The 23,058-nt window shown below is 36.8% G+C and overlaps 2 protein-coding genes across 2 annotated transcripts in view; one reads left to right on the forward strand and one right to left on the reverse strand.

The window, feature by feature from the left end:
* Positions 1-22,305, forward strand: part of GFM1 (G elongation factor mitochondrial 1) — a 42,944-nt gene extending 20,639 nt beyond the window's left edge. Inside the window, exons 12-18 of the mRNA XM_024740161.1 lie at positions 2,053-2,190; positions 3,082-3,164; positions 13,479-13,641; positions 15,255-15,399; positions 20,016-20,176; positions 20,955-21,008; positions 21,166-22,305. Coding sequence (XP_024595929.1) covers positions 2,053-2,190; positions 3,082-3,164; positions 13,479-13,641; positions 15,255-15,399; positions 20,016-20,176; positions 20,955-21,008; positions 21,166-21,297 — 876 coding nt within the window. The 3' untranslated portion in view covers positions 21,298-22,305. The remainder of the gene's footprint in view (positions 1-2,052; positions 2,191-3,081; positions 3,165-13,478; positions 13,642-15,254; positions 15,400-20,015; positions 20,177-20,954; positions 21,009-21,165) is intronic.
* On the reverse strand, positions 3,202-9,475 carry LXN (latexin). Its single transcript, XM_024740162.1, has 6 exons — positions 8,931-9,475; positions 7,540-7,602; positions 6,251-6,428; positions 5,805-5,941; positions 3,802-3,864; positions 3,202-3,533 (listed from the first exon to the last, which is right to left on the reverse strand). Exons 1-6 carry the CDS (start codon positions 9,057-9,059, stop codon positions 3,435-3,437), a joined length of 669 nt encoding a protein of 222 aa, XP_024595930.1. The 5' UTR covers positions 9,060-9,475; the 3' UTR covers positions 3,202-3,434.
* Positions 22,306-23,058: the final 753 nt, after the last annotated feature.

Genomic DNA, 23,058 nt, shown 5'->3' on the forward strand with positions numbered 1-23,058 from the left:
GAAGGAGACTAGAAGTTAAAGATATTATTCTTCTTTATTCCTAACTCCAGAGTTCATGTAAGACATTTAACTCTTGATAGTTCACAATCATGGAGGGAAATCAAACGCATCAATATTCAAAAGGTTTTTTGGTGTCTTGGGGTTGTCTGCTTCCTGGAAAATTAATATACATCAAATAATGAAATCACTGCATAAAATCCTGAATCTCAGTAGTGGGGCAGGGGTGATCTTCTAGTAAGTTGAGAGTCCCTGGCTAGTGCAGGGAAAAGGGAAATGACTTTGGAGATAGACTAACCCAGGATTCAAGCCCAGCTAGCTCTGTGGACTTGAGCAACTTGTCTGTACCTAGTTTCCTCACCTGTAAAACATGGATAATTCTGTCGTGCAGCCTTGTGGTTAGAATTTGAGATAACGTATACAAAACACATAACACATCTTAAGCCACATGTGATAGCTGTTAATATTGGTGATTGGGGCGTGTTAGTTTTCTATTGCTGCCGTAAGAAATTAGCAAAAACTTAGTGGCTTAAAACAGCACAGATGTATTATTTTACAGTTGTGTAGGTCACAATTCGGACACAGTTCTTAATGGGCTAAAATCAAGTATTGGCAAGGCTGTGTTGTTTCTTTCTTGGAGGCTCTAGGGGACAGTTTAGTTCCTTGCTTACTCAGATTGTTGGCAGAATTCAGCTCCTTGTTGTAGGACTGGGGTCCTCATTTCCTTGCTGTCACCTGAGGGCTGTTTGTAGCTTCTAGAGGCTGCTCATAGCCCCCTTCCTCCTGTCTTCAATGCCAGCAACAGCAAAATGAGCCCCTCTCATGTTTCAAATATCTCCTGTCTCTTCTTTTTCTCTTCCCATCTCTCCACTTTCTTCATTCAGCTTCCATTTTTATTTTATTCTTCATTCAGCTTCCATTTTTCTTTTATTTTCTTCATTCAGCTTCCATTTTTATTTTATTTTATTAAAAAAAAATTTTTTTGGCTGCATTGGGTCTTCGTTGCCGTGCATGTGCGGCGAGCGGGGGCTACTCTTCATTGCGGTGCACAGGCTTCTCATTGCAGTGGCTTCTCTTGTGGCGGAGCACGGGCTCTAGGCATGCAGGCTTCAGTAGTTGCATCATGCAGGCTCAGTAGTTGCAGCACATGGGCGCTAGAGCACATGGGCTTCAGTAGTTGCGGCGTGTGGACTCAGTAGTTGTGGCTCGTGGGCTCTAGAGCGCAAGCTCGGTAGTTGTGGTGCACAGGCTTAGTTGCTCTGTGGCACGTGGGATCTTCCCAGACCAGGGATTGAACCCGTGTCCCCTGCATTGGCAGGCGGATTCTTAACCACTGCGCCACCAGGGAAGTCCGTCAGCTTCCATTTTTAAAGGCCCATGCAATTAAATTGGGCCTGTGCAGATGATTCATGATAATCTCCCCATCTCTAAGTCTGTAACCTTACTCACATCTGCTGGGTCCCCTTTGCCATGTAAGGTAACAGTCACAGGTTTGGGGGGATTAGGGCATGTCCTTAGAAGACCATTATTCTGCTTACCACATAAGGAAGTTACATCTAAGGAGAATAAAGGTGCATCAGACCACATCCAAGCAGATAGTTTTGAAAGGGAGAGGTCTCATGTGCATTTCCCTAGTGTTGGTCTCAACTGCCCTCTTGAATCTACAGTAGAATCTTGGTAACCATGCTGATTCCTTTGATTATGTATAGGATTTCTAAAATATAACACAGTAACACAGATTCTGCTTTCCGCTTTATGGGCACTTTTCCACAAATGGACAGTTTTTGTCAATATAATAGGAAAGGGCATAGAGTTAAGTCTTGGACTCCTGTATCTTGGTGTGAAAAGAAAATTCTCTCAGTTAGCTATTCCCTGCTGTCTTGGCTGTGTGGTATCCAAGCTCTCATATTAAAAGGATATAGCCTAGAAACCAGATGGTAGATCATTTTTATTTTTTAACTGTTCGTGTATTTGATTTCATTCATTAAAGTTTTTTCAACAATTTCATTGCTTACCATGCTTAGTAAAATGTGTAATGATTTTCTTTTTTTAAAGAATGATCTGGAAAAATTTTCAAAAGGCATTGGCAGGTTTACAAGAGAAGATCCCACATTTAAAGTCCACTTTGACACTGAGAGCAAAGAGACAATTGTATCTGGAATGGGAGAATTACACCTGGAAATCTATGCTCAGGTAATGAATAACAAAGAAGTTAAATTCACTTTATTTATGTCTATGTTTTGTTAAGAGTCGATAATTCTCAATCTAATGGTTGTAAACTAATAGTGGTTCTTCAAGCTTCACTCTGGTTTTTGTATCTAGATGTGGTATACTGCTTCTTCCAGTGTGTGTTACTAATTAATTACTTTTGGTTTCTAAATCTTTTTATTCGTAAAACACTGCAGACTTCTAGAATCAAGGCTCAGGGGATTTGCAGTAAGACCATTGATCCATCCCTAGGTTATGGTCCCTTGGGTCGAGTGTATCCTGGTCTCAGCCTTAGGAAGACAACCTTAGGGAGAAACCTGCTGAGAAAGTCGGCCCACCAGTACCCACTCTTCAGGCCATTTCTTGCCTGTTTTCTTCTCAAGTCACTACTTGAAGATCATTATAATGGAGATAAACAAGTGGATAGATGGGGCCCCTGCTTACCTAGGAAAGGTCTTGTGTGTATGTGAACGAAAACAAAATATATATGACTTACGATTAAAAATTCTGGTTCTGATTATATCTTTGAAATTGAGATAGTAGAAAATTATGACAACAGATTCATATACTATTCCAGTAAATATGTAATAAAATGGAGCAAAGATAAAGTTTTAGTGGATAGATTAATTGGAGGTAAGTATAAATTAATCAGTCTAAATTAGAATTCATTTATATAAAATCTGTAAAAGCAGTTTGTATTGCTTAATATCATGTATTTATCCTCATAAGGTACTTAAGTGATTTAAGATTTATCATTTGCTTATCATATTTAAATGAATGCTTCTAAGGTAGTTGAGATTCTTAGGATTTTTCTTCCTTTAGTTTATTATTTTTTTAATTTAAATATACCAAAAAGATCTCTCCTGCTCTTTTTAGAGGATGGAAAGAGAATATGGCTGTCCTTGTATCACAGGAAAGCCAAAAGTTGCTTTCAGAGAAACCATTACGGCCCCTGTCCCGTAAGTATGCAAAACGATTAAACATAAACTATGAGGCTGGAATTTAAAGCTTTTTATTAGGGGATATACATAGCACTATTACTGTTGATAAGACACTTTTACATTGTGATGTTCTTTATTATGGAAGCTATATAGTTCTGTAGTTCAGGCCGTTTATACAAAGGGACACTTATGAGATTTGTCTGACCCTTTAAGCTAGATATCAATGAAGACTGGTATACACATCATTAATAAGAATGTTTATACTTCATCGAATGTTACAGTCTTCATTTATTCCAATTGTGCTTCCTTTGGTAGACGGCTGTTATGTTTTACTTTAGTACCATATTGTGGATGCCAGAGAACTTGCATTTGCCAAGGAATAATCTCCTGCAAGTAAAGGAAACTGATGCTATGATAAAATTCAGAAAACATTTAAGAAAACAGAGTTGGGTTTATATTTTGTTAGAAACAAAACAGTCCTCATAAAGAAAGCACAAAACAAGTTAAATTGCTGCAAGTGTAATATATTTCAGCCTGGTGCCTATTTGAATTTATATGAATTCTGATTTAGAGTCAAAATTAATAAGGCATACTGTGGCTACAAAATGAGTCTCAATTTTCAAAGTAGCATCAAATAAAGGAAATGATACTCTACCTGAGATGCAATGTCATGAAGTAGAATGGTGTAGTCTAACTCAATGAAGTCGTCATTTCTTTGCTATAATAAAATATAAAAACCTGCATTTAAAACTTGATATCATTGGCAAAAATGATAATTTTAAGAATCAGCTTTCATTAGTAGATGACAGTAATACTTCCACTTAAGTAAAATTAAAAATTGAATGTCATAATTTATTTAGCCTGGCAGAAAAACTATCCTCTTATAAATAAGATTTTTTTCAAACTACATTTTAAAATCATGATTTTTAAAAAATTTGTTACTCTAAAAATCATTTACCCTTTCTGTTTTTAGTTTCTGAGTTGTGGTAGCTACTTAAGAACATTAGAGTCTATAATTTGTCATTTAAATTCCTTAATGTTTCCATTATTCAGAAAAGCATCGTTTAAGGGATAAACTACTGAAATGAGAGTTTACACTAAAGGAAACCAATTTTATAATAGAAATTCTCTTTTAAAAACTGAAAATAATAAAATGTAATGTTTGATTTTGTAACTAAAGCTTTGATCTATGCTGCTTATTGCTTTGGACATATAAAGTATTTATACTATCAGCTGCACAGAAATATTGCATCTACAGAGTTTCAAACCATGGTCGTCAGAAATTTGCTGTACTCACACAAGGCTCTTTAAGGCTTATAACTGATGTATTGAAACAAGCCCTAGACTCCAAGAGGCAGCACAAACTCCTGTGGCTCCTTTGGTTGACAGTAATTATAAATATGGCCCCAGGATCAAATAAAACTATACTCTTCTCTCCTTAATAGTATCTTGAAGCAATCCCTTCTTTGACTATATCAACAAAGAATGTCCTTTAAGGATAAGGTAAAAATCAGGAAGGTTTCTTACGTGTTGGATCATAATAGGTAAAGATATATAATATATACACGCTGAAGCAGTGGTTAAACTCTTCTGTTGGGATTTTCATTAATGCTTTAAAACTTCAATTTAGTGAAGGTTTACAGGAAATTTATTTCATAAAGCAGTAACACTGCATATTTTGCTATAAAAACATGGCTTGAAAATCATGATTGTGATTGTATATCCTCTGTAACGTGGACCCAGCTACTCAATTATCTGAGCCTCAATGCCCCTATAGGAGTGTTGTAACCAAGGTTGCTATCTACAAAAATGCATTAGAAAAAGGCTCTCTTAAAGTGTTATAAATAGTGATGCTAGGTATTTGGCATTACACTCTGAGTACTGTAATTGGTATCCTGTCCTCCAGTGTCCAAAGTTATCTAATAAGTGGCTGCACAAGCTTGTGGAGTAAAGGTGCTCCAACTGCCTTGCAGTTTGTTATCAACAAACTGAAACAAGCCAATGGAAAGTGCTTTTCTCTTACAGAGTATTTTTCTTGTATTCCATTAAATACTACTAGTGACATATTTTGTTTTTCTTTTAAACCTCTTAATAAAGCTAAACTCAAAGAATTTATTTTAATCTCTTTAAGGTCTAGAAAGAGGCAGTTTGGAATAGTCATATCAGACTTAAAATACAAGGCTAGCAACAAGTAAGATATGAGGTTGTCAATTATGACTAAATGGGTTATAAAAGATAATTATATACAGCAAGCTTCACAAAGACTGAGATGCTAATATTTTTGTTCCAGCTGATCCTGGGGGAAAAAAATCCAGCCATATCTCTAGCTCTGACACTACCATTTCACTAGAGGAGAAAAGCAGAGGTGGTTTCAGTATCACATGATTATAGTAATTTGAACACAAAACTTAGGTTGCGAAAGGAAATAATCTGTATTAAGCTGCACACAAAAACCATTGCCAAATTATTTATAATTCAAGACTTCACTCTCTTGAAACTGCAGCTTCACCTTCTCTAGCCTTGATAACTGACTTCTCCTTCAAATACTGACTTCACTATCTTAAATACAAAATGACTAAAGGGGCACTATTCATCCAATCATGAATTACAACACCTTCAGTAAATGTATTAATAGTGTATTTTATAGAAATTACTTACCACTTGCTTGACAGTTTGAATTTTTGCCATTTTATACCATGTATTTTCAGTGGAATTTTGCCATATTATATAACCACAGGCAACCCAGGCTAAATGTTGAACTGGCTTCATTTCCGGAGGTACATTTCCAAAACTGTCTGGTGAGGGAAACATTTATATGATAAATGGAATTATTTTATATATACAGTATTAACCTTTAAAAAATTCTAAGTCATGTCTTAGTTTTCTTCAAATGTGTACAGAAAGTAATTAATTTAATTAAGCCATAGATTGATCTATAAAGTTTCAAGGCTTTTTTTGTTGTTGAATTAGATCAGTAATAAATATTTTTGCAAAAGTCAGTCTATTGCCAGCATAATGTTAACATCTAACAATTTTGAGCATAGGTAATTGATATTGATCTTAAAGTCGAAAAAAATATTTTTCCGTGCCATATAGTTATATACCTGGAATATTTTGTGCTTCTAGTGGTTCCTTCATAGACTGGAGTCTATGGTAAAATGTGTTATCTTCCTCATCTGGGTTCTTTCCAATTTCTCCTTCAAATGTGAAGTTGACTTCTGGTGCAGTGTCTTGTCCCATTGGAGGGTACAGTACTTCAGCTGTGCAATTCACTGTGACTTGCTGTTTGAAACATTTTGTGAAAGATCTTTACATGTAGATGGCCGTCCATTACTGATTATTGTGCTTTGAGATATAACATTTAAAGCCTCGCCCCCCTAATGATGTTGTTTCAGACTTGACTTGAGTGTACCTATTCCAGAGGTATCTAACTGGTGGTGGCCCAATAATTTTCTTAGAGGTATCTAAAATAGGTAACTTATTTTATAACATATAAGGTCTCATAATCTTGTAAATTCATTTTAAAACTATGTATTTCAGTATTAATGGGAAGTCTATTTGTAAGGCAGAGTTTAGTCTGTCTTTATATACCAACTCTAGACTCTGGTTACTTTTTTTAAGTCTGTTACTCTTACTCTCTCCTCCTGAAATAACAGAAATTTTCTCAAACTCAGATTCTGCAATCTATATCCAAATATAAAATGAGAAGATTGTAGCATTGGTTCTGCTTTGTAAAGATGACTATCAAGCAGCTCAAATGCCTTTTAATGAATCTCCTTATGTTAGCCTGTATCTCTTCTTAATTATGCTTAACAAAAGGGCAAGCTTTTTTAAATTTCAGAATGGTTATGGTACAAGTGGCAGTTCCTTCCTTTTAAGTTTGTCTCATTAATAATTTGACAGGTGTATATGTTTTTTAAATTTCCCTGCCCCATTACTGAAAGATTCTTATCTGAACACAATGGTATCAGTTGGCCATTCTATTGCTCATAAATCTAAGAAAGCACTTGCTTTCTTTAAATAAAAGAAATGAAAAACAGAATGAAACAGACATTAAAAAAGTGATGATGATTGTAGAGTTCGTTATTATACTTGTTCATATTAGGCAAAAATTCATACTGGCCTATGAGTACGTAACATTTTTAAAGGAAATTTATTTGAACTGAAGTATATAGAGTCTCTTTTCTAAATAGTGTTATAGAAATACTAAGTGTATCTCAGAATACACAAAAAGTAAAAACTGACCTTTGTATGGTGATCATTTTTTTTTTGAGGCAGGGATTTTACAACAACTCTTTTAAAAACCAAATTAATCCTATGATTTGATCAGCAGAGGTGATATGGAATATTAGGAATCAAATTTTATTTCATAATAAAATGACATTTCACTTACTTTTTGGATAATTTCTTCCACGGAAAATTTAAGGCAATACTTTCGTCCTCTTCCTGGAATATCCTAAAATTAAGAAAATGTGGTGTTATTATAACAATAACTCAATTCTTTACATTGTTAGAAGAATCCATTCTCATCTGGTTGGGCGTGGTGCTGACTGTTGGGGGTAAATGATTAAGGCCTTACACCTTGACCAAGGAATGTCACCATGTTTGTGACATCTAATTTAGCAGGTCCTCTAGCAGGGTTATTTTGGATGAGAACAAGAGGGTGAGATAAAAGCATATATAAATAAAATCGGTTATAATTCACTTTCAATCATCAGAGTACTCTAACCTCTGGATCTGTGATCCTAAATTCCACATAAGAAATTTTGAAAATTTTAATTCTAAAGGTGACAAATAGGATGCACCATTGAAAAGCTTTTTCATAAAGCCTTATGTACCCTCCAAGTAGTGTTCAATGAAGATGAATTCCGTTTTGAGGCAGCTTACTGTGAAGTGGTTAGAGAATGTTAAGTACTGCTTTTGTATGTTAGTGGACCTGCAAAATGATGCGTTAACAAATTTTATAACAGACAGACGTTTAGGTATTTCACTTTTGAATCAAGATGTAATTGAGAATTTGTACCTAATTATGTTATCTGGTGTGGTTTTGAGATAACATTTACTCCCTGTCAGCTCTTAAAGACTGTTAGCAGTTAAACTTCTGTCAGATAAATAAGGGACAGTCTCAAATCTGTTAGATTTTAGTAAAACGGAAACAAGCTTAGTGGTTGCTGAGGTCTTGAGCAGTTTAAATTTAACCCTTTAGCCAGAGGGGGCCCATCATTCACAGCAGTCAGTGGCAGTAGTGTTTGGATGGTTGAAGTGAAGCTTCAGGCCCCAGTACTTTACTCTGCTTTGTCTGTTTCTGTTGCTTTTTGTTTACCCCTTCATTTTGGTCTAAGAGTCTAATAAAGGATTGATCTTAAAATTCAGGCAGTGAAGAATCTTTTGCAAGACGGGAGCTTCACTTGGCCCAGATTGGAGTAGTAGATGCTAAACATAGCGCCAGTTTTAAGATCCTTTTGAAAATGGTTCCTATAGGTTTCACTTGGGGAAAGGGGAGAAGCTGCCCCAACTGAGAACATTTACCGATTTCCTTGTAGCAGGGCCCATAAAAACTATCAGTGTCTCTGCCTTCCCGTAAAAACAACAAACAGCCCCGGGGCTGTCCCCAGAGACTGGAGTGTAGCCCAAGCCCAGAAAAGCCAACTCCTCTAGAGAGACAGCCAGCCTTGAGGCCCAAAACGGGCAAGGGGTGTGGGGAGTCAGGAGCAGGTGGAGCTGAGACCCTCGACGGTGGGGGGAACGGTAGCAGGTGCCGCCACCACCCTCTGCCCGACTCACCTGCAGGCTGGCTTGTTTGACTGTCTGCACCAGAAACACCTTGTGGGGGCTGCCCTGCTGGTAGTTGATGCAGCTCTCTACCACCGAGGCCGCCCTGGAGGCCGGGTAGTGGGTCGGAGGGATTGCCATTCTTGGTGAGCGGCGGCTGGGCTTGCGTGGGGCTGCTCGAGCTTCACAGGAAGGGAAGGGCACCCCCGTCCTGCCTGCTACCGAGTCCCCCAGGCGGAAAAGTCAGCCCTCCTTCTTCGGGCTGGGCGGGGCCTGGGGCGGGGCCGCCAGCTCTTTCCCTCCCTGTCTTCCTCCTTCCCTCCTTCCGTCCCTGTCTCCCTCCTTCCGATTCTGCAAGCCGCTGCCTGGGAGCTGGCTCCTACCGAGGCTGCTCTTGGAGCCCCGCCCTGCTACCGCCTACTGTTACTCTCTGGTCCCTGTTTAGAGAGAGCCCCCTCCTCCTTTAAGGCGGGGTGAGGAGGGAGTCGTTGGGCTGGGTTGTCAGGGACTACATCCTTCCTTTTATTAACCTTTACAGAAGCTTGGGGAGGGGCTTTCGGGCCTTCGCCTTAGTGGAGAGTCTCTGGGGCTTCAAGTTTCCTCTTCGTGGAAGGAGGCTGGTTACTTTACTTGCAGACTGGAGCGCAACTTCCTTATACACGACCCACAGTGTCCGGCACGAGCGCAACTTCCTTATACACTATCCGCGGTGTCCGGCACGGGGCAAAGTACAAAGGAGCGCCCGGTAGTGAGTCATTGTGATTCCTTCTTTTCCCTTCCCTGGCCAGGAACAGGCTTGCTCATACCCAGCTTTCTGTGGTGGTGTATCAGTTCTGCCCAAATCAGGGTACTAGAGACTGCAAACGATAGCGTTAATTTGGAGGATTATGTAATTTAGGTCAGGAGAATTTTAAAAGGTGCTTGCACTCCTCTCCCTTTGCTGATCTTCGAAAGATGAGGTTTTGATATCACACCATGCTTCCAACTTCCTGAATCACTTTGAAAATTTTACTTTGAGGATTAAAACTTACTTAAAAACTGAATTTATACAAAGCACTACACTGAAGTAACTTCTAACAAAAGCAGTTTTTAAAGCTCCTTAAGCAAGCACAGACTTTTAGTAGGCAGTGCATTTTTACTCTCCAGATCTCTTAATTACCTCCTGTGAGCTTTAAAGAAACTATAGTCTATGCTGTTCTTTGGATTTGCTATAGATCTACCAGCTAAGATTTCTTTCCATCAAATGTATAGCCAAACTGACACTGTAGCTTGTTGGCTTAGAAATAAAGACTCTTTGCTATTTTCCCAAAACGAATTTTAAAGCTTCCTTGGGTAGACATACACTGTGTTGCTTTTTTTAAAAAAAGTTAACAAAAATGTATTTGTAATGTGTTGTTTTCCTCAAATACCCTTTTTTATTTATTTATAAATAAAGTATTTGGAGTAAGTAGATTTTTAAAGAATAGTAAGTAGTAAGGCATTCCCATTCTTTCTCATTATATTAGCCAACAACCATCAAGTAACTAGAGGATGAAAGGGTTAGTTTCTCCTCAGGGCTTTTTATAAAAAGTTGAAGCTCGTTTTTCTGTTTTGGGGCGGGGGCGGGAGGGGGGGTGTGTGTGAGTCATTCATCTATCAGCCAACCTCTTAGGTTGTCATTGTATTTGTGTGTTAGTTGTATGAATTATGTGCTCCTTTGATAGTGTCCAAGAAGGAGTGGCCTAATACATTCTAATTACCCAGAAAGAGCTTTTTTGCTGATAATGAAATTTTAAAGTTTTCACAAGTAGCTAGTTAACATCTGTTTTATTACCAGTTAGAGTTGTGAGGAGTACAATATGTGAGCTTCCTAGATGAAATCACCCTTTTGAAGCTTTACGGATACAGTTACCATCTCTGTAGATCAAGGCTAGTAACAGAGGTTGTGACATATCAGGCATTTATTTACTAAAAGTACACATAAAAATTTAGGTTCTTTTTTTTTTTTTTTTTAGGTTCTTTTTAAAATATAATTATTATATTAAAAATTTTAAACTGCCTATTTAGATGTTAAGTAAATAAACTGCATTGAGAGAATCTTATTCCTATATTTGAGTCCTTGAAATCTTACTTACTAAAAGTTCATTAGTGGTAAGTCAGGAGATCATTATCTGCAAACTTGAATAATGTATGAGTTACCTTGAAAGTAGCAAAATTATTATGGGTCTCTGGGATCGGGCAAATTAAATTATTATTTTAAATAATTGTATGGACATAAAACTTAAGTAAAAATGCCTATGGCTTGCAACTTTGATAAGACTATGAAGTCAAAATAAATCTACAAAACAGAGATATACAATAAAACCAACACAATTCTAATTAACAGTAATTTTAATGTGAGAGATGATGATGTTTTGTCAAAATGAAATTGTCTTTTACAAAATTCCAGTGGTCTGACCACAGGAGCATGGATTCTTTTGCCTTCAGCATATCTATTCAGTGCCTATCAAGTGATGTCTTAGTTCTGCCACTTCTCCATTTAAGCTACAGTAAAATCTCTCTTTGTGCAGTGTCTTCTAACAGCTTTTGAAGTGAATGCATCGTGTGCAGCTTAAATCAGTTTATATTCTTATTAGCCTTTTAGAAACATGTTTGATTAAGAGTGTTGGTCTTGGTACAAATCCTGGCTCTACCACTTAAGAGCTGTATCACGTTTGGCAAGTTACTTAGCTTTTCTGACCCTCAGGTTTCTCACCTGTAAAATAATAATAAAAAATAGTGCCTACTTCCTGGGGTCTGTGGTGAAGAACAAGTAAGACAGTTCATAAAAAGTGCTTAGCACAAGCCTGGCACATAAGTGTCCTGTTGTTTGGCATCCACTTGATTATAAACGCAGCCATGGTCCCTGAAACTGCAGGGATTGCTTGGCTGTGATCTGGCCCTCCAGGGCACTGCTGTCCAGTAGCAGTTTGTGCAGTGATGGAAATGTTTGGCTCTGCTGTCCCGGACAGTAGCCACTCTCCACACCTGCCTGTTGACCACTTGTAATGTGACTAGTGCAGCTGAGGAACTGAATTTTAAATTTTATTTAATTTCAATGTAAATATCCATGATTAGTGGTTACCATATAGACAGCACAGATCTAGAGTATGTTGTATGTCATATTATTGTCAAATTGAAAACAAAATTTAAAATGTCTCAGAGAACTTGAGCATACTAGAAAATACGTCAGTGGACCACAGTTTTGGAATCCCTTCAGTAATTCTGTGGTGATTTGGCAGTTGTCTCTCTTCTCCTTTTCCTGCTCTCGGTTCTGATAGCTGTTTGTTTCTCTCCCGGGAAAATCAACCGTTCAGCATTGTTTCCCAGCCTATCCTGAAGCTCTTGGCTGCTGGAAGATTATTTAAAGGCAGTTCATCAGGCACATTCACGCTTAGGCTCTCTATGGAAACTGCTTATTCCAAGCTGACGTCTACTGAAATTTGCTGTTTACTTCTTCCAAACCATTCACAGATCTGTACGCAGGAACACACACTCATTAATGCCCATTTACCTGCAGTTATCTGCAGACACCTTTGAAAGCAGCCAGCTTCTTACATCTTACGGTCTTGAGGAAGGTTTCAGTTTAAAGGAAAAATGCCTTGCAAACAGTAGATACTCATGAAATGTTTTTTCAATGATATTGTAGCCTGTGTTTACATATATTTAGTATCATGTAAGGTGATTATTTCATCCTATTTATGGTGTCATTAGTAGTTTCAAGTAAACACTGACCTGTGTGTCTATTTGTTTGTTTTTTGTTTTTTTTTTTTTTGCGACACGCGGGCCTCTCACTGTTGTGGCCTCTCCCGTTGCGGAGCACAGGCTCCGGACGCGCAGGCTCAGCGGCCATGGCTCACGGGCCCAGCCGCTCCGCGGCAACCGGGGCACGAACCCATGTCCCCTGCATCAACAGGCGAACTCTCAACCACTGCGCCACCAGGGAAGCCCTTTGTGTCTATTTGAATGACTTATGTTAATCATGATCATTTTGCCATTAATCATTTTCAGGTGTTAGTTATTCCGCGTGAAACTCCCTTCTCTCATATTTTCTCAATCCATAGTGTACAAGTTGTAAAATCAAATAGCAACTATCTCAATGAACTAACTGCATAGCTCCTATTTTCAGGTAATTGTCCTCATAGAGATTTAAGGAGAGAACACTGTGTCCCAGGGAAGGGAGGCATTCCAAAAGAAATGGGTAAGCTCTTGGAATGTAGATTACTATTAATAGAATAAGAACCTTACACAGACTTTTTATTTTAATTTGTTGACTTTTACTTTCTACTTGTGAAATTCAGAATTAGCAGAATTAAAACCATGGATTACTTTGGTGGTGTGCCCCACCCTCACCTCCAAGTAAGAACAGAAAGGACAGGATTACTTTTTAAATAAATTCTATAATAATTTTATAGCAAGGCCATCGTATTTGAAGGAAAAACGATGAGAGTTGGTTTTTCATTTAAATTAGGAGTTATTTCATTTTGGTGATTATATAATGCTATGTTGATTTTTTTCTTCTTCTTCCTAAATTACTTTCAGGTTTGAGTTTACACATAAAAAACAATCAGGTGGTGCAGGCCAGTTTGGAAAAGTGATAGGTGTACTGGAGCCTCTGGACCCAGAGAACTACACTAAGCTGGAGTTTTCAGATGAAACATTCGGGTCAAATGTTCCAAAGCAATTTGTGCCTGCCGTAGAAAAGGTAAAAACAAACAAAAAAAAACTTGATTGCATTTTTTAAAAAATCAAAAACAGTCTATTAGGTATCAAAGCACATTGCTATCACATTGTTTTCTGTGGTTCATTTTCACTACAGTTCAGCTTTTTCTCATTAAGTTTCCATCTGATTAGAATCATTAAGTTCAAGAGCTATAAATATATGCTATGATGATGAGGGGAAGTCATTCTGTTTCTTAATCATGGTTATTGTATTTCTCTTGATAAATTGAAACTACTTCATTGATTATAATCAGCACTTGAAATTTGCAGTAGGTGTTAGGGGTTTATGAAAGTTTCAGGTGTACTGATGTAGTAGAATGTACATTCATTAAGATTCCCAACACCTGGGTGCTGTCCTCATCTCTGCTAGTGATTAACATGCCCTTGGGTAAATCATGGTGTTCAGAGCCACTTTCTTTTGTAAACTGAGCATATAGTACTTAATTCCGAACCCCTCACAAACTCAAGGATCAGATAAGACTCTGATATTTCTTTGGGAATTGTGAAGTGATTTGCACATATAATGGGTTACTAGTGATTTGTTGACTTTCTAGGTCAACTGGCTTTAAGACTGTTGTAAACCTTTAGCAACTGTCTATTGTAGATTGAGATTTTTAGGTTTTTTTAACCTTTTAACTTAGAAATCTTTATTAACAGATCATAATTTTGGCTTCAGCATTAATTTTGGTAGCATTTTTTGTGATTAGTTTGTTTCATTCATTATACTTTATTTCAAGACAATAGTTTGTCATTCACACACTTTTAAATTATCTTTTATTCTCCAGGATTAATGTAAGTGAAGGAAAGCTCAGGTATTTTTCAGCATTTAAAGTTTACAGTTTTGAATGTCAGAAATATATTGTACTACACGTGCAGCTGTGTGATTGTCTTGCCATGAAAAACTATCTTGAATTGTAGGAGCTCTACGAGTATTTAAGTGACTGAATGGAAAAAAAAATTGCACACTTATCAAATTGTACTTTTTAAATATGTATGGTTTATTGTATATCAGTTATACCTCAATAAAGCTGCTTTTTTAAAAAAGGAATTGCTTTGGAAAAATGAAATTAGCTTTTAATTTTAGTTCTTACTGACATTGTATAACACTAAAGCTGTTAGGTAGTGATCTGCCAATGAGGCAGAGCAGTGATAGGTATATAGTAGGAGCTTAAGACACAGCTGTTGATTAGATGTTAGTTTTGATTGAAGTTTTATTTTAGAGAATTTCTTAGATTTGCCTTTCCTCTGTTTCCTCCTTGTAAAATTAAGATCATGCTGTCTCTGTAATGCATCATGAGAGTTTAGTAATTCTTGAAGAAAAGGTTGAGAAAGTGATTGCTAGCACTCTCAGCATCACTTTCAAACCAGCTCTCACCTTTAAGTAATAGACTTTTGCAAGGGATTGCTCATCTAGATTCCACAATAATAATACTTAAATAGGCTGTTCAACTTAAAACAAAAATTTATTTTTAAAGAATGAAATATAGCATACATAAAAATGTTACACTTCTGAATACTAAAACGTTTGGGGGTTTTTCATAATGCTTCTGTGAGTGAAACCCACTCACTCCAGAAGTTGTGTTCATTCATTAACAGGGGTTTTTGGATGCCTGCGAGAAGGGCCCTCTGTCTGGTCACAAGCTCTCTGGGCTCCGGTTTGTCCTGCAAGATGGAGCGTATCACATGGTGGATTCCAATGAAATCTCTTTCATCCGCGCAGGAGAAGGTGCTCTTAAACAAGGTACGCTGTGTCTAGCAGTTGCCACATCAGTGCATCTATTTCCCTGGTGGACCATCAGAGCCGCAGAAGGCAGCACTGTGTTGGTTAGGTCTTCTTCTCATTCCCCCCCCACCCCCACCCCACCAGAGCAGTAAGCAGCACACCAGGGGACATGGATAGGCTCTGGGCAAGTATTCATAGAATCAAAGTGAGGATAGATTACTGTGTTTTCTTTCTTACAAAATTAAAATCCTACTTTGTTCTCCTAAATTACCTGGTATTTTTTGTAAGTTTAAATTCATAGATAATCTGTACGTTCTACTTTTAATAGAGAAGACAGAAATGCTCAGAATTACTTTAAAGAAACATTATAGTCATCCTGTTTTTAGTGATTTCAGATGTCAGAAAAAATCTATAAATTTGTAAACAACTTTTTCATATATGACATTGTAGGCTTTTAGGCATTTGAAAGAATTCAGTAAACCTTATTCTCAGTGCAGACTTCTTGTTAAACTGCTAAAATTGTCAACCTTTTCCACATAGAGTAATATGTCTGTTAAAACCCTGATGAAACAGAACCCTAAGCAATTGCAGATATATCTGATTCATTGCTTTTAAGAGAGAAAAGCAAATGACGGCACAGCAGTTTGACATTGGGGGCTTTTACGTTGTAACTGGGAGCCAGAAAATTCATTCTCTTTGTCATCTCTTCCATATCCGTTATATGGTAATTCATTAGTTATGTCCATAAGTGGCGTTTTGCAGAGAATTACATTATGATTCACAAAACATTTCAGAGATATTTTTGTCAAAGAGGGTCAAAATAGCAGAAAATTAATCCTAACACATCATTTCCAGACATTCGGAAAATCAGGATGTTACTGTATGAATTTTGGACTTTGTTGGTTTTGGTCTGTTTGCATCTGTGACCAGGTGTGGGGCAATGGCTGGAGAAGGTTGCTTATTCCTTGACCAGGTTGCTAATTCCTTATTTTAATTAAACTAATGGGAGCCATTAGTAATTTGTGGGTTTGTTTCTCAGTTGTGAAAGGGTGAGAGAATCCTCCATTTTCTTTATGCCAGCTAGCTATTAAAAATGCATTCAAAATTTATGATCTAGAAACCTTGTCACAGTCTGTCAGTTGTATTAATAGGAAAAAGGGAAATAAAGTCACAAAGAAAATAAAACTTTATTAGGCATGATTCAGATTGTACTGATAACACCTGCCTCTTGCCTTCTAGGGGTTCACCACTTTAATAAATCTTAAACTGGCAAATTGGTTGTAATCACTTCATATTCTTTTTTTCAGCTTTATTGAGCAGTTGACAAAACTGCAAAATATTTAAAGTAATGATTTGATAAACGTATACATTGTGATACTTTTTTAAAGTATAGTTAAAACAAATTAGAAATCACCAACTGTTCTATGCTGGTTCTTGACTGGAAATTGGTAGCTTTCCTGGATAGAGGTTACATAAAGCAAGGTAATTGGTAAAATCAATTAACAAAGAGCCTCAACCTTTTTAATTGTACCTATATGAAATATAAATAAATATAGATTATATGCCCATAACATACACATATATAGCCATGAAAAAAGTCTGGATGTTTATGCATATTAACTAAACAGGTAAATATGTACACTCAGTTTGTAAATACTTAAGTGTACAAATACTGTTATGTGTGATGATTGCCTGGTGGGGTGCAAAGGAAAAGCACCAGATAATAATTGAGTTGAGGAGTATTGGTTTTTGCCAGATAAATATGTGCAAATAAACAGGTTGCAAGTGTGAAAAATGAATTACTTTGCTGTATCATCATCTGATTCTTATTTCTCCATGACTGAAAGATAGAAGGGTAAAAGGAAATTTTTTCTGGGCTCTTAAGAAAATCAGCTTTTCATGCATGCATATACCTCCACTGATTATCATGTGAGAGTTTTAGGGTGGAAAATGTTGATAAATGAGCTTAGTATCAGATTAGCTTATACTTTTGAGCTATTCTCTATTATCAAAATTGGAAGAAAAATCGTTCAAATTCTCACATAGTTTTCATTAAAAAAAAAATGAAAACTGGAACTATTTTCAGTCACAATGTAAACTTTGCCCCTGAGATTAATCAGTGATGTAACTAAAACTGAAACGTGAAATTGAATGTTCTTTCAGGGACTGTTTTCACCCCGTGGATATTAACCGTTGCCATCATTGTCTATGGCCAATCTTTAGACCGCTGTGCTTGGTCTCTGCAGAAACATTGAACTTGTAGCTACTCTACAAGAGAAATAAAGGCCTACCCAGAGTCACGTTAGCTCATTTACTCAGCAGTGTGCCCTTTCTGATCTCCTGGGCTTCGAGTTTGAATGCTGGCTCTACTTCATACTTAACTCTGTGGAACTGGGCAAGTCCAGGCTGTTTGGAGATAGTAATGCCAAAGTATTAGATGAGAATGTACTTGAAAACACTTGCACACACATATTTGGGCATAGTGAAGGCTAATCCCTCTTCCCTTCACATTACCTTTGACCTAGCACTGCAGTGCCACCCATTTGCCAGCTTTTGGTCTCAGAGTGGTCATAATAACGCTTACAGATCACTTTTGCGCTGTGTATTATGTTGAGTACATGAATTATCATATCTTCAACAGTGGCCTTATAGATGAGAAAATTGAGACTCAAGAGTAGTCAATCAAATGGCCCAAGGTTACATGTTAGTTAGTGGTGGAGCTGAGAGTTAAACCCAGACCAGAGCCTAGCCCTTGACCACCTCCTCACACAACCTTGTTAGCACCCAGCCTGGCGTTATCAACTTTATCCCTAGGGGACTGAAATAGAAACATTATCATCTCTACGCACCACTTTGGCTTAAAAGGTCCTGTGATGGTGTGGGTATTTTCACTTGCTTTTTATTCTACTTCCGGAAAAATTGCTTGTAGGGCTTGGCTGCCATGTGACTATTAAAAAATGGCAGGATGAATTTAGCTCTGGTATCTTGTCATATGGAATGGGACAGAGAAAAGCATGAATAAGGGCGAGGTGAATCAGAAGGTGGTTTTAGGAAGAAAGAGGGAGTTGAAAGGAGCAGGGTGAGGGAATATGAAACTCAGAACTGGACAGGTCGTCCTCAACAATTATATACTATACACTATATACTTGGCCCCTTCTTTCTCTTTAGAATATGACTGTCTCACACTCTAGCTCTTTTATATTACTGACCTATTGAAAACACTAGATAATGTGTAACTAAATTTTAATATGTCTGTTCACATCTCTCTTTCCGGGTACCTTCTTCTGCATTAATTACATTTATTTAGAGCCATGGAAGCTCTGCTGTTGTGGTAACCCAAGAAGTTAACAAGAAATAGAACTTCTTCTGCAGTCTAGAATTTTTAGTCTACTGCTTTAGCTGTCTACATAGAATTCTGCAGGCTTAGCTAATGAAACTTAGGAGTCTGCAGAGTTCAGTTATTCCTCTTTTCAGAACAAAATTCACGAATTAGGAGTAATGAGTCAGTTAGGTCTGAGCTAAGATATGATTTGAATTAGAAAACATTTCAAAGAAATGCAAGTATATTAAATGGCTGTTCTTATAATTATTGCACTTAAACTAATAGTGTCTTTAGAACAAGTGCTTTAATGAATATACAAGAATAATTGCCGACTAGATTATTATAAACAAATTGATGCTTGGAAAATTATGATTATTTTAAAACAAAACATTTTCTTTGTCACCTTTTCATGTTATGCTTAAAGTCTTTATTTAAAGATAATTCATCCAGTCTGAGGCTGAAGTATTATTCCACACTATCATAATGTCCAAATTAAATATGAGTGTTTGAAGTTTTTTTATATTCTCTCCACACTGTTACATTTTCAACCTCAGTCAGCATTTGTCACAGTAAGACGTGTTCTTGTTATGTACTAAGTGGGATTAAAAAAATAAGTTTTTTTTAATTAAAAAAAACACACATAAAAAACACATTGGGGTTTAGTGCTTAAATGGCCTTTAGCATCTAGGCCGATGTCTTTATTTTGTAGGTGAAGAAACATGACCTGGACAGATTGTGTTTTTCCAAAAGGCATATAACTTATTAGAGGCAGAGCAGAAACTAGAAACTTGGTTTTCTAATTCTCAATCGGGTATTGAAATTGTTTAGCCTAGACATATCTCAGGCATGACTTGATTATTGTCTCCAAGTATAAGTAACTGTCTGCCAGGGACCAGCAAGAAAGAATTGATTTACCTTGGTCAGAGGCTTAACAGATAGTGTCTTTATTCCCGAAGGATTTCAGAAAGAATTAGTAACCCTCAACTGCATAATTTAAATGGGAAGGGACTTGATCGAATGTTGTTTTAAGACCCTTTTATATTATTTCTGCAACCTAATGATTTTTAGGATAAAAATATGTAATGGGCATACTAATATTAGAATTAAGTGTTGTCTTACTGTAAGTTCCATTTAGAAGAGTGACTGCTGCTGCTACTAGAAGAATGAGTCCAGATCACATATTTTAACCTTATCATTTATGTGTGTACCTTTGGGAGAGCACTTTCTATTTCCCTTTTGTATATGTGGATAGGAAAGAGTTCCAGTTTGTTTAAAGATTAATAAACCAATTTATTTTTTTTTCAAACCCTAGCCCTGGCAAATGCCACATTATGTATTCTTGAACCTATTATGTCTGTGGAAGTTGTAGCTCCAAATGAATTTCAGGGACCAGTGATTGCAGGAATTAACCGGCGCCATGGAATAATCACGGGACAAGATGGAATTGAGGACTATTTTACACTATATGCAGATGTAAGTACTGTTAGTCACTGACAACCTTGCTTTTATTATCCACAAGAGGAAATCAGAGTTAGCTTTTGTTTTTGGAAATTGTAGAGCAGATTGGCACATTTCCATGGCTGAGTGTTGAATTTGTGGCTTATATGTATGTGGCAATTTCTGTACTTTGCTGTTAGAGTATCTCTTTAAGTGCAAAATCTAAAAATAAGATTCATTTCAGGTAGGCCTTTTGTGAGTATGTCATTTTCTTAGATGCATAATTACCTTTCTCATTATAGCTTTGTTTGCATAGCCGTTTTATTATGTTCTAATTTACTGGGATAATATTTAATTCCCTTGCCTGTCCCTTACTTAAATCTCATGGGAGAAAGGGTTTATCACGTTACCTAAGGCCTCTTAGAAGACACTACCCTTGGCGTATGGCCTATCATTGAGGAGTCCAAGGGAAAGTTGTATTCACATTTTCACAGAAGAAACACTTCTGAGTGCTTGAGCTGCAGCTGCGTGGAGTGGGGATGAGAGGGACGGCTGTTAGTGGTGTCCGTCTGCTCCGTAAAACTGAAAGATTGGGTTTCTAGTTGTGTCTGTCAAATGAAATTATTTTCAAATAGGGTTTCTACTGTGGTAAAACAAAAACAGGTTTCTATTTGGCTTTTAATTCTTTTAAACCAGGAGTAGTTAGTTGAATCCTGAGTCTAAAGGAAGGAATTAAATGACTAAGTCTTCTCTGTATTTTTCTCAAATATTTTTCAATAAGCAATGCTGAAATACCTACTGTGTATGTTTTCAGGTCCCTCTAAATGAAATGTTTGGTTATTCTACTGAACTTAGGTCATGCACAGAGGTAAGCAAGTGTTTAAATTTTACTTCAGTGTTCTTCAGGAGACCATCCTGCAAAATCATCATTTTTGTGAAATCTTGTCTTTTCATGACTTTACTTGATAGTCGTTTAAAAAAAAAAAAATCTGCTTTTTGTTTCTGTTTTTGTGTTAAACCCCCAGGGGAAGGGAGAATATACAATGGAGTACTGCAGATATCAGCCATGTTTACCAGCTACACAAGAAGACCTTATCAATAAGTATTTGGAAGCTACAGGTCAACTTCCTGTAAAAAAAGGAAACGCCAAGAACTAACTTTGCTCACTTCGTTGCCTAACTTTATCTGCAAGGTTTAGATATGTTAATGGATTCATGGAATAAATTCAGCCTGAAAAGAAGTAATTTTAGAAGCCCTTCCTATTATATTCAGGAGCTTCTGTTATATCATAGTTAATTCTGTGTATATCTCAATGGTTGATTGGTTTTATACCTCAAATAAAATATGATTATTACTGAAATATATTTAATATTTATTTGAGGAAGATACTTATTTCTGTTATACTGAATAAGCTTAGAACATGTATAAACGTCCACATTTTTTCATAAGGATTTTCAACATACAGAAAAGCTGAAAAAATATTACAAAGAACAGCCATATACCTTCCATCTAGACTCAACAATGAACAATTTTGTTAAGTGTTTATCGGATAATAATTTGTTTTGTCATATTTGCTTTTTGTTTGTTGTCCATCTATGTTGCATACTTCCATTCTTCAAGTTGTCTTGCTGTATACTTGAAAGTGAATTGCATATATCATAACACTTCTTGGAGCATCACCTTTTTTGTTTAAGAGTGGATTCCTTTGTGACAACCTGGATAGCTAGCCGTAGAGGGTATCATGCTAAGTGAAATAAGTCAGAGAAAGACAAATAGTGTATGATTTTACTTAAATGTGGAGTCTAAAAAGCAAAACAAGTGAACAAACATAACAAAATGGAAACAGCCTCACAGATGCAGAGAACAACCCAGTAGATGGTGGTCAGAGGGGAGGGAGGGGCAGGAGGGGTGAAATAGGTGAGGGAGATGAAAAGGTGCAAACTTCATTATGAAATAAATGAGGCCCAGGGATAAAGTGTTTTCTTAAAAACAAGTGGAGAACACTTTACAGATTTTCTAATGCTAGCTAAATTTCTAGCTGTTTTATATAGAGCTGATTGCTTCAGTTTGTGGCTTCTGCAGATTTTGAACTGCTTGTTTTTAGGAGTATAAATGTTACTTTTTTGCAGACCTGTGAGGTAAAAAAAAAAAAAAAGGCCCTTGCATATGCTATTCTTGTCTATGTTCATTTTACTGTTTCTGCAGCTTGGAACTAATAACCTACAGGGTTGGTGGCTAGTCTATTTCATCTACCTATTAAATGCTAGTTGAATTAGAGTCTGCTGGAATGTATCATATATTGTATTCATTGAGATTGTGAAAGAACAAATGTTAAGCTAGAGAATGTTGGACATTGCCAGGGAGTTCTACCATATTGTGCAGAACTGCTTCATCCAAAAACCATCTGATGTGAAAGACATATCCTAGTCCTTTCCCTTAGTGGATAGTAGACATGAAATAACTGTTTTAAATTCCTTTGTTTTTCTTGATTTGTAGATTTGGCTCTATAACTTCAGGTTCCTAGAAAAAAAGACCTTTAAAAAGTATTGAGCAAATGTTTTCAAGGCATTTGTTAAATGCTTTAAATGCATTATCCATTTTAGTTTTCACAACCCTATGAAACTAGGTACTATTATTATGACCATTTTGTAATAGAGGAGGCAAAAGCACAGAGTAAGGTAAATAACTTATCGAAGACCACACAGCTCATTAACTTTTCAAATTGATAATGCAGTTATGATACTTATCAAACCAAGTGCATTTTCCCATGAATATGTCTGTTGCTACAGTAGCATCAAGCCTGAAAAATTGTGTTGCTTTGGCATTTCATCAGCATCTCATGCTATTCACACTGACTTTGAATATTGTTCCTGATGAGGAAATACCTTCATAGAATTTAGCACAGTTCCTCTTGCTGT

The sequence above is a fragment of the Neophocaena asiaeorientalis genome, unplaced genomic scaffold (genome assembly GCF_003031525.2).
Source record: "Neophocaena asiaeorientalis asiaeorientalis breed wild unplaced genomic scaffold, Neophocaena_asiaeorientalis_V1.1 scaffold50, whole genome shotgun sequence".
In the NCBI taxonomy this organism is placed as follows: Eukaryota; Metazoa; Chordata; class Mammalia; order Artiodactyla; family Phocoenidae; genus Neophocaena; species Neophocaena asiaeorientalis.